We start from the raw sequence: 12466 nt of genomic DNA, 5'->3' as shown, positions 1-12466 counted from the left end.
CTCATAAGTCCCTCATATTTCCCCCCTCTCCCCCAATCTCCATGCTTCACCTGAGTCCAGCATCTGAAGATCAAACCTTCTGTTCAGCTCTGGCCATTCCAAAAGGAACCTTTGAAATTCCCCTGGTTCATTGAAAGTCCATCTTTTTCCCTGGAAGAGGACATTCAGCCTTGCTGGGTAGTTCATTCTTGGCTGCATTCTAAGCTCTTTTGCCTTCCGGTATATTGTATTCCAAGCCCTCCGAGCTTCCAATGTAGCTGCTGCTAAGTCCTGTGTGATCCTGACTGCAGCTCCACGATATTTGAACTGTGTCCTTCTGGCTGCTTATAATATTTTCTCTTTGACTTGGGAATTCTGGAACTTGGCTATAATATTCCTAGAGGCTGGTTTTTTGGGATCTCTTTCTCGGGGGGATCGGTGGATTCTCTCCATTTCTATTTTGCCCTCTGCTTCTAGAATATCAGGGAAATTTTCCTGTAGTAATTCTTTGAAAATGATGTCAAAGCTCTTTTCCTGATCATGACTTTCAGGTATTCCAATAGTTTTCAAATTATCTTTCCTAAGTCTGTTTTCCATATCAGTTGTTTTTTCAATGAGATATTTCACATTTTCTTCTAATTTTTCATTTTTTTGGTTTTGAAGTATTGATTCCTGATTTCTGGTAAATTCATCAATCTCCCTGAATTCTATCTTTGTCTGAAGGATTTGTTTTCCTCAGAGAGTTTTCTTATCTCTTTTTTCCATCTGACCAATTTTGCTTTTTAAAGCATGCTTCTCCTCCATAACTTTTTGAACTGTTTTATCCATTTGACCTAAGCTGGTTTTTAGCATGCTATTTCCTTCAGCATTTTTTTGGATTTCCTTGACTAGGCTGCTGACTTCATTTTCATGTTTTTCCTGCATCTCTCTCATTTCTTTTCCCTGTTTTTCTTCTAACTCTCTCACTTGATTTTCAAAGTCTTTTTTGAGCTCTGTCATAGCCTGATCCCAATTTCTGTTTTTCTTGGAGTCTTTAGATGCAGGAGCTTGTGCTTGCTCATCTTCAGACTGAGTATTTTGATCCTTCTTGGAGTCATATGCAAAATATTTCTCAATGGTGTTCTTTTTTCTCTGCTCATTTTCCCAGCCTGAACCTGGTTTTGGGATGCTTCCTGAGCTTTTGGGACACTCCCACAAGGGTCTCAGTGTGTGAGGCTCTGTCCTCCCTCCTGGTCTGTGAATGACCATAAGCACCTCCCTCTGCCACGGGGCTGAGGTGGGGGGGGCACTGCTGTTCTATGGGGGGGGCTAGACTGCTATCAGGATCTGAATGTGGTCAGAGCCCCAGAGTCCTGTTCCAGAGGCAGAGGACAGAGCTCTGCAGTTTCTCTTCACTCCCCTCCCTCAGCTCAATGGGCTCATGCTTACCGGCTCCACCTGCTTCTGTTTCCAGGTCTAGGCTGCCGAAAAACCAGGCTGCTCTCTGTGTGCCCTGGGGGCTGGGCTCCACGTGTTGCTCCCCCGCTGTTCCCCCACTTTGTGCCGGTGCTCCCTGGGGTGCACCTCAGGCGACTCCCCCGCTGCTGTGAGCTGAGGCTCCCAGCACCCTGGGGCTGCCTCCGGGAGGCTGAAGTTCTTTGGCTCTGGCGGGCCACCCCTCCGGCCCCAGGGAGCAGAGCCTTTCTGCTCTTTTCCAGATTACCTTGAGTAGGAGAACTGCCTCACTAGGTCCCTTTGTGGGTTCTGTCTCTCGAAAGTTTAGTTAGAGTCCTTAGTTTATGAGTTTTTATCAGAGAGCTCCTAAGACTTGATCCCTTCTTGTCACCATCTTGGCTCTGCCCCCCCCTCCATTCATGTTTGCAAACTGGATCACTTTGAACTTGAATTCAGCACTGTACATAATCTTTTCTGAGTCATTTCTGGGCAGTACATGGCAAAATGTAACCTTATATACCATTAACAAATGTGAAACAATGAGCACCAAGACAAGCATGAAAAAGTGAGAAATACAAGTAAAAAAACCTACAAGCACTATATAAGAAGCTCCCAATTTTTAGACCCCAAATTTTTAGAAAAAGGGTGCATATGGTAACCACAATAGGCTGGACTGTTAGAATGCCAGACATATGCTTGCCAAAAAAACCTATTTTATGGAGAATTCACACAGGGAAGCATTCACAAGGGGATAAGAAGACACAATACTGAGACACTGTTAAAAGTCTCATTAAAGAACTTTAGAATTGACTGTACAGCATGGGAGACACTGGCACAGAACCACCCAGCATGGTGCATCCTTATCAGTGAGGGTGCTGTACTCTATGAGGAAGGCAGAAGTAAAGCAGCTCAAAGGAAATGTGACATACATAAGTTTAGAGTACCTACCCCAGGTGTTCACATGGACTATTTGTGTCCAACATATGCTAGAGTATTCTGATCTCACAGTCGGACACGCTAATTTTTCCTCAAACATAGTGATATTATTTTGGCCTTCTTGGATAACGAAGGAGAAGAACCAACCAATCAATCCCCAGTACTTCTACACCGTACCATGCACAATACTATTCTTTATTGACTGAACATTGGAAGCAAAAGTTGAACTATGATATTCACAGTTTTGCCTGGCACTAACTCTGGTAACATGTCTGCTGTGTAACATCATATACTGCTTCTCTAAAAGCTCAATATTGAAATAGCAATATTAAGCTATTTCTGAAATATCATCATAGACATCATAAAGCAAAAGGAAAATAGACACAAAATTAAGATGTAAATAATGAGGGAAATGAGGGAAGGGGTTTAGGAAGGTCATATATAAAATCTGAGGAGGAGGGTAGTAGGAAGCCTTGGAGAATTTGGGTGCTTCCTTTCTAGCAACAAATATTATCTACTATTCCCTTCCCCTTAGGATAAAAGCAAAACCTTTATCCTTGAACTTAAAACTCTTTGCTTTCTAGTTACCAACTAGCTCTCTATTCTTATTTTACATTATTCATCTTTATGGAAATTCTATTTGAATTAAATCAGGCTGCCAACTAATTCTCTATACAAAAAATTCTTTGTACCTGTTATCTCTTGTATCTTTGCACAAGCAGACTGCCCTATCTCCTCACCACTTTCTCACTGTGTCCTTAACGTCATTCAAATCATACTTTAGATGCTACTTCTTACATGAAATAGATTCTGATTTTCTCCCAGAAGCAATTAGTGCTCTCTCCCTCTTGAGGACACATTTTAAACGTTTTATAGTCATATTTATATATTTTGTATTTACTTTGTACATGTTGTATTCTCTCAGAAGAAATGTAAGCTCTTCGAGGGAAAGGATCATTTCATATTTTACTTTGTATACTAGATACTTGTACTTAGTAACATTTGTTGAATTGAACATTTAGGGGTGAAATGATTATATTCCAGAAAGGGGAAATATTAAGAGAGTAACAAATACAAATAAACTAGCTACTTTTAATTTTATAACTTCTAGTTATAACTTTAACAAGGATATAAGAGGCCAAGAAAACATTCCCATTTATTATACTAACAGTATTAGTGTTTAATATATTAAAAGTTACTTAAAGAATACTGAAAATAGTTTACTCACATATTTTGATGTTAAACTTGCAGCACTTATATTAAAGAAAGTTGCGTTGGACTCTGCAGCCACTGCTTTGGCCTTTTAAAAAATGTAAAAAAAAGCAGGTGTAAAGTCACATGAGCAGATATTAAAATAAGGATTTGAAGCAGCATGATAGACTATTTAAATCAGACCTAATTTGGAATGTTAAAATAGCTAACAAAGATGGTCTAAGAATTAAAGACATGTAATACAATTATTTTTTTTTCATTTATGTGAAAGGGGAAGCTTCTCTTAAAAGTATTAAGAAAAGAAGAGGTGCTAGCTTTTCTCCTTTCCATTATAGAAATGGTAACTGACAAAAAAAGGAGTTTTGAGTTGTCAGCAAAAAAACAGTGCCATGTTTCTGTTAAATCTCTTTTTTGGGGCAAAGATATCCAGACAATCAGAAACACCTGGAAACTTGGCAAGGAGAAAAAGTCTGGAAAACTTTTACAATCAGGTTTTTTGTATAACTTTAACAAAAATCTATGTATCTCTTGCTCATTATTTTTTAATCTGCTAAGTAGCTAAAAATTAAAAAAGTATTCAATACATTAGGATATGTAGACACAATGTATACAATGTTATTTGGTCCAGAGGTGATTTATTTCCAAGTGGAAAACTTATGACTTTAATTCTGTCTCCAAAGATGGACTGGCCAAGCAATTTTATAGGCTTCAGCCTGGAGTCACTGAGAAATTAATTGACTTCCCAATGGCCCACATTTATGTATTTTGGAGACAGAACATTAATCTAAGACTTCCAAACTACAAAGTCAGTCTTCTAGCCACTCTGACATGTTGCTTTTCATATTTTTTAATGCAAAATCATAAAACAATGAAAATTATCCTACCACTCCTTTCATTTGTCCAAAAACACATATCAAGCAGACTGCATGTTTGCCTTCATGTAAATATGTTTGTGAGGTCTTTAATAGAAAAGATGAGAAGCAGAAAAAGATTACATCAAAAAGAAAATTACAGTTATCCCTTCTATATTCCAGGGTTAGGAATATTGTACTCCTGCAAGCTGGAAAATCCACATAAAAATTTTTGGCCCTCTCTTCGTAACAGAGATCTGAATTTTTTCTTTTTCTTTTATAGGGTGTTTACAGTACCCTATTTTAACATCTGGGTTAAATATTTGGTCCTAGGTTCTGTGTCATCTGATGGCCTTCATCATGTGTCATCAATGACTTACATATAATTTCCCCCAAATTTCCATTTGATTTCTAATAGATGTTAACGGCTATTAAAAGATCCTTGTCTTTTTCAGAGGCCCTATTTTCCAGAAACACTGGTCCCAGAGCATTTACGAAGCTCTGAATGTGTCAAGGACAAAGCCCTCCCAAGGTGACTTAATTTGCTGTTTGGACCTCAAGGTGGATTTCTTGGGAGGCAAGATAGGAACCAGTCAGTTGGGGACCTTTGCAGTTAAGTGAACACTCTTATCTTCATAGTCTAGTATTTCCAAAGGAAAAGAATCTGTTTTTTGCATGGCCTTTCCCTCCCATGCCATGCCTCTTCCTGTTTTTTTTTTCTCCTTTTTTGTACTATCATAAATACATAAATTTCTGATAGGACTGTGAATTCTTTGGGATCCACAAACATGTTCTTATAATAAACCTAACTTTTACGTAAGTCTTGGAATAAGATGGTTGCCTTTTGTCATGCAGATTCATATATCAAAACTTCAATAGGGAACACTGAGATATAGAAAGGATAACTCTACCCAGATACAATTATGTGAAATTATTAAGAAAAATATTTGCTATTGAATCCCCAACTTTAGGGGATTTAGTTCTTTAGGGAATACATCAATTTTCTTCATCAGTAAAATCAGGAAAATAATAATTGTAATCTCATGAGTTATTACAAGTTAGCTTAGGTACGGAACAAATAAGTGACTTGCCAGTGATCATACCACCAAATGTCAAAGGAGGAATTGGAATGTAGTTCTAACTCACAGTTTATTCTTTTTTTCCACTGCACCACAAATCCTCTCCAGTATTAATATTATTACAGGTAGCTACTTCAATATTACCAAAGTTTCTAGCAATAAATCTTTTAACAAGAAAAATCAGAGAAACTATCTAGGAAAGAAAAATGATTTCTAGAATATATTTCTATATTTCCTCAAATATGGAAGATTCAAACATAACAGCATTTATTACCAGCATAGTTTTTCCATTTCCAGGTGGGCCAAATAGCAATAATCCCCGAGCTGGAGCTCTAAGTCCTGTGAATAACTTTTAAAAATACAAGAACATATTTCAGTTATTTTGTTCTACAGTGAATTAAAAAATCACTAAATCGGGGAAACTAGAAAAGGTAACTTTATAAACAAGACAAACATGTCCAAATTATTTTCATATTTTCATTATTTTCCAAGATAGACAACTTCAGAATTTAAAACCCATGGAGATGTTACAACAAAGAATAAAACATTTTTAATTAGATAGAACAGAAGCTTTCATTGATTCTTGTTTTTTTGCTAGGCAATGGGATTAAGTGACTTGCCCAAGGTCACTCAACCAGGTAATTACTGTGTCTGAGGCTGAATTTGAACACAGGTCTTCCTGACTCTATGGCTGGTGCTCCATCCACTGCACTACATAGTTGCCCCTCACTGATTCTTTATTAAAGATAAATATGGCGAAAGAACGAACTAGGCCAAAGTAAAGCAAAAGTTTTAAGTGCAGACAGAGGTTCATACAAGTTACACAAAAGCGAACTAGGAGATATTAACTCAAATGAGAATATCATTGACTAGAATTTTAAATTTATTTGCAAGTTAATTGTATAAATACATTAATGCTTCTATCTTCTTCATCCCCTTCCTTTTTTCCCAAGTCCTACCCCCCCCCCAAACTCTACCTCCTCCAGGGAGATATGGAGCCCACAATGATCCTACCCTGCTTCAAAATTTCAACAAAATTTAAAAATTCAAAACCTTCATGTAGTTTAGTGCATTATGACATTTTCTGCTATTATTAATGCATTCATTCGATTATTAATTTTTATTTCTTATAGTACTATTTATTTTATAATATTTGCATCAAATTTGATGTTGCTTATATTTCCAATTAGACTAATTTATTTGAGGGCTTCACAATGGGAGGTAAAAATGAGTAAGAAATTCCCTATCTTCTTACCAAGTGATAGAAAGAAAAACAAACAAATAATTATTAAGGTAGGAAAAGGTTACTGATATAAAAGAAGTACATATGAAAAAGTTTGGAGGATAATGAAGAGACTTGGAGTCAGAAGATCTGAATTTTAATTCTGACTTAAATATTTACTAGTTGTAAGATCCAGGTAAGTCATTTAACTTCTCTAAAACTCAGTTTCCTCATCTGTAAAATGAAGATAATAATAGCATCAACCTCAGTGTTATTTTGAAGACATAAACACCACCACCACCACCACCAGCTAACATGTCAGTCACTGTGCTGATTGCTTTACAAATTATTGTCAAAACAGCCCAATGATAATACATGGGATATCTTATATAAAGACCTTTGAAAACTATAGAGTATTATATAGACCTTAGCTGTAATTAATTATAATTACTTATACAGAAAGCCTTTCTAAGGGCAGGAAGAACATATGAGATGATTTTTAATATAAACCTTAACACATGGGTATAAACAAGTAGAGATGGCAGAAAGAAAAGCTTTACGGGTACATGGAACTGGTGGAGGTGATGAAATTAAATGTTTTGAGGACATGTTGTTTGGTTTGGTTATACTTTTGATCGATTATACATGTGTGTAGTTACATTCAATTCAACTCAATAAATAAATATTAAGAATGTGGCACTTGAAAGGCACCAACAAGATGCTAGGAATAAGGCAAAAATTATATAGGCTCTATCTAAATGAAGCAGAATGTCATAGATGGGAAATATCAAATAGGTTGCTTTGATTCAACACAGGGTACATGAGAGAGACTAGTATGAAATAAATTTGGAAAATTTGAGATAAGACCGTGAACATTTCTTAATGCCAAAGAATTTGCATTTTGTCCTTTGGACAACAATGAGTCACTCCAGTTTCTTGAGCAGGAGAATTGCATATTTAGACTTGTGCTGAACGAAGATGATTTTGATAGTTGTATGGAGGAGGATGGCCAAGAATGGGGATGCCAGAAGCAGGAAGATTATTTAGTATTTATTATTATTTAAGAACTTACTAATTATCAAGTGATAGAAAGAAAAACACAGGGCACAGTGGATAGAGCACCAGCCCTGGAGTCAGGAGGACCTGAGTTCAAATCCAACCTCAGATACTTAATAACTGTCTAGCTGTGTGACCCTGGGCAAGTCACTTAACCTCAGTACCTTAAATAAATAAAATTTTAAAAAAAGAAAAGCAAATTCAGTCAAGAAACAATGTTGGCATAAATGTGGATACTGGTCCTGTGAGCAAGGAACAAAATCAAGAAGACCTGGCAAATAACTGGATATGGGAGAGTGGTATCAAGGATCTTGCCGATTTGAACCTGGATAAATTAGAACAGGTCATCTCCTTCAACAGAAATAGAGACATTAGGAAAAATTCTATTTCAGTCAAGTTAAATTTGGAATATTTATGAAACACAAGGGGGAAATGTCCAGTCCCCCAAAAAGAACAAATGGAAAAGGGGAGATCTAAGTCTGTCAATTTAGAAACAAATAATTCTGTGTATCACGCATTAATTTCAAATCAATTTTATTATTTAAATAATTTGTTACTGTATAATTCTAGAATAACATGAACAAAATCCTGATAATATGAATTATCTATTACTTTATTACAATTTGGCTTGAATATTTTTATTTCTCTGGGAATATTCCTGGTACAATGTCACAAAACAGTTTTACTTTTCTTTGTAGTAACATCATTTGAGGAAGAGAGTTGGGAGTTATCTCCAAAGATAACTGTATTCCTATGAGATTACCAAGAAAATTAAGAGAAAGAACAGAGGACACAGAATAGTTTGGGGGATATACCTATGCTTAGGAGGCAGGTTAAGGATAATGATCCTAGAGAGGAAACACAAAAGGTAGAGTCAGGAAGAGAAATATGATACAACAATGTCAAGAAGATCAACGAATAAAATGGAGTTGAGAAGGAAAGGGGTGGTCTAATAAGCTACAGAGAGGTAAAGAAAGATAAGTACTGCAAAAGAGAGAAACAGGATTAATGACTAAAAAAGGTAAAGTCTAACCAAATAATAGCAAGTCTTGACTCATGAAGTTTAAGCTTTACTAAAGTTCTTGTGCAAGAGAATAACATGCTGAGGTTATGAAGACTGATCTAACAGGACCATACAATAAATGGGAGGAGAAGAGAGAGGAGACAAAAAGACCAGATATGGGACCAAAGGAATATTGAACAAGGGGTGACCTCCTTTAGCTAACTTCCCTAAGTACTACTTGGCCTTTCTCTCTGCCTTAAAGAAACATGTGTATGTCTCTTCTAATCAGAAAATAAAAGAACTTGAAAGCAGGAAGCATCTCAATTTCTTATTTGTGTTCTAAGACTTTATTATAGCACTTGGCACAGACTAAGTGGCTTAATAAATAAATACTTTTCCATTTCATTCCATCCCTTCCAAGTCTATTTATATTTTCAACAAAAGATCCAAGAAGATGAAAATCCTTAGTCAAAATAAGAATGCAATTTCACATATTGAAAAGTCAGTAATAACATTAACTAGGAGACCCATCCCCAAAACCATTCAAATCACATTATGTAGGAAACAAATGATAGTTAATTATAATTTTACAGTTGACAAAATACTTTCTCACAACAATCCAAGTATCACAGTTGCCATTTTATAGCTGAAGAAATTAAAGTAGAAGGGTTTAGTAACACTGCCTGGATCAGAATAGTAGTGTGTTGTCCCAGCAGTCTTTTCCATAGACTTCATCTTTGCCATGCCAACATCTCTTGGCCAAATGCTAGACAGGCAGAGTACATTCTCCATTGAAAATATATAAGGAATATTATTTGCAAAGAGGATTTTCTGAGATGATGGAAAATATCACAGTCTGGGATATCCTATTATTCTTTTCAACATCCACTAAAAGTCTGTGAAAAAAAAATTTAAACAACACTTTCTAACAAACTATAAACAAATGAGGTCAGAGAATCAATTACTTTGAAATCAATCAGACTGCTTAATTATATGTTCTGTTACCCCATAATTCTACAATAAAGCAAATATAACTGTCATCACATGGGTATTTTCTTTCATTCCAGCCTGGGTTTGTTCATCGTTACTGCTCTGGGAATATGCCTAGTACAAGGTTACAAAATAGTTTAATTCTACTATTTGCTTCAAGTATGTTCCTGTGAGATTACCAAGAAAGTTAAGAGAAAGAAAATTTGAGTAATGACAGAATCATTTTTCTCCATGACTCCATTATGGTTCCAGAAATGTTTCGCTCAAAAAAAGATATAAAATTCAGCAGGTATTTAAAAACCACACTTAATAAATACTCATCACTTCAGTGTATATTGGTTTGATCTTCTTGTATTTGATTCTCTCATACAACTGCTGACAGAAGTCAGTCAAATCGGTAATCCATGCGGTTTGGCTACATTTAAGGCAAGATCATGTATCTATAGCCAGAAGGGATATAGAGGTCCTTTTATATAAAAATGAAGAAATTGAAGAAGAGATTAAGATGATTTGCCCAAGACTACAAAGATACTGAGAGAGAGAGAGAGAGAGAGAGAGAGAGAGAGAGAGAGAGAGAGAGAGAAAGGGAATTTGAAAGTAGGTCCTCTGACTTAAAATGCAGGGCTCTTTTCAGTAGCTTCAAAGAAAAAAAAGATCTCACTCTACATAAAAACAAAGACAAGATAAAAGCAATAGCCATAATTTGAACCATAAATAAAAAGAATAACTGTCCCCTTGGTGAACCCTATCAAGTTTCCTCAAAAAAGTATGAAGACAATGATCAAGAAGGTCTTCCCAAGATCCTTTTATCTGAAAAAGAATGTTTATATTTTTGTTTAAAAACTTGAAGGATTCTAGGGCTAGGTGGCATAGTGGATAAAGCACCAGCCCTTGAGTCAGGAGTACCTGAGTTGAAATCCGGTCTCAGACACTTTATAATTACCTAGCTGTGTGGCCTTGGGCAAGCCACTTAACCCCATTTGCCTTGCAAAAAAAAAACTTAAAAAGAAAAAAAATGAAGGATTCTTTTACATTATTTTGGAATTCATAAAACAGAAACATGTCTATGGACTGCAAATCTTGCTTTAATAAGTATTCAAATTCACAATAACATTAAATATGTATATATGAAAAGAAAATCAGTAAACCATTCATTTCCAATGGCAATTAAAAAATGTATTGGGGAGCCGCTAGGTGACATAGTAGATACAGCACTTGCCCTGGAGTGAGTTGAATTCAAATCTGGCCTCAGACACTTAATAACTGCCTAGCTGTGTGACCTTGGGCAAGTCACTTAATCCCATTGCCTTGCAACCCCCCACCCCCCAAAAAAAGTGTATTGGGAATTCAGATGTCTCCCTGGCACTCATTGTCGTTCTGCTCACTTTAGTAAACTCAGTGACTTTGGAGAGTAATTCTTAAGCATTAATGAGGTCACATTTCAAAGAAGTTTCCTTTCCTTTTTCTAATTCTAGTTACTTTGATTTATTGTTATCAAAACACTAATTGTAATAGACCACTCTATTAACTTCCCCTGTCAGCTTAGAATCTATAATCCTTTTATCATAAACAATTTTTTAATGACTGAAAAATGGCAAATACCATTTCCCCTACTATATAATTAGTTATGATATTGCACTAATACATAATATTTTGATTTTTATTCCTTTATCTATCTTAGCATTTTTTCCTTATTTTCATTACCTCTATTGTCATAATAGCAAATAACATGTGAATATAATTGTACTGCCAATAGCATCAATTGCTTATTGTCTCTACAATGCCACGATGCAGGATGTGATAGGAAAATGTTAATGGATATTCTTACCTCAGGTCTAAGAGAAGGAAGAATAACTATTTCTTGTAATGCCTGCTTTGCTAACTCTTGCCCAGCTATATCATCAAATTTGACAGCTGTTCCACTGTCAAAAAAAAAATTAAAATTAATCCCATGATGGGAATCTATTCACTGTTATATTTAAATTGAGGTGAAATAATTAATAATCTATTAAACATTTGGTAATTTTCAGGATTAATTTAAATATTTATGTACAGGTGAATCATCTTTTTATTGAGTGAAAACTATCATGAAATGAAAAACGTAAAAAGTATGTAAACAATAAACTTTATTCACTTAGAATCACATTAGGAACAAAATAACAATTTTAAACAGATGAATAGAAGAAAATTAAATAATATAACTTACTTGTCAACAATTTCATTCATAATGAGATTAGCAAGATTACTGTCCACATTCCTAAAATTCTTCAAATCTTTCTTTTTTCGAGCAGTAGGCATAGGGGTTGAAGGCTTATTTGTCCTGTTAGTTTTGGGAGTGCCCTTAAAAGAAAAAAGTTTTAAGAGTGAAGCAAATACAATGGAATGTTTGTATTCTTTCCTAACAAGTTCTAGTTAAATTTTCAGACACTTAAAAAATTTAAATTATGAAATAAAAATTAAGTATATTCACAGTTAAAAGGTTATTTTTTCATAATTGTGTTGGTAAATATTTATTTTTACTTACCACATTGGCTGAAGAGCATTTCAAAATTAGATCCTCTACCCTACAGATTCAAAGCTTTTCATCTAAGTACTTCAAATCTGAAATTTACTATAATTAATTTAATCCCAGCAAACCTTAACTATACACATTTTCACTATTAAAATATTTATCATAAGGCAGGTATGGGTTAGACTTTATCCA

At 35.2% G+C, this 12466-nt stretch overlaps 1 protein-coding gene across 3 annotated transcripts in view; it reads right to left on the bottom strand.

Moving 5' to 3' along the window:
• SPAST (spastin) overlaps positions 1–12466 on the bottom strand; it is a 90811-nt gene that overhangs the window by 28394 nt on the left and 49951 nt on the right. For all 3 annotated transcript variants that reach the window (XR_012473421.1, XM_074209673.1, XM_074209672.1), the window contains 4 exons: positions 11969–12102; positions 11591–11684; positions 5766–5840; positions 3578–3649 (listed from right to left, as the gene is read on the bottom strand). Coding sequence is in view for 2 of the 3 variants with exons in the window: in XM_074209673.1 (XP_074065774.1) it covers positions 3578–3649; positions 5766–5840; positions 11591–11684; positions 11969–12102 (375 nt within the window). In the remaining variant the exon portion in view is untranslated. The remainder of the gene's footprint in view (positions 1–3577; positions 3650–5765; positions 5841–11590; positions 11685–11968; positions 12103–12466) is intronic.

The sequence above is a fragment of the Macrotis lagotis genome, chromosome 1 (genome assembly GCF_037893015.1).
Source record: "Macrotis lagotis isolate mMagLag1 chromosome 1, bilby.v1.9.chrom.fasta, whole genome shotgun sequence".
In the NCBI taxonomy this organism is placed as follows: domain Eukaryota; kingdom Metazoa; phylum Chordata; class Mammalia; order Peramelemorphia; family Peramelidae; genus Macrotis; species Macrotis lagotis.
Note: the sequence above shows the minus strand (reverse complement) of the source record. Positions and strands in the feature narration are given on the sequence as shown.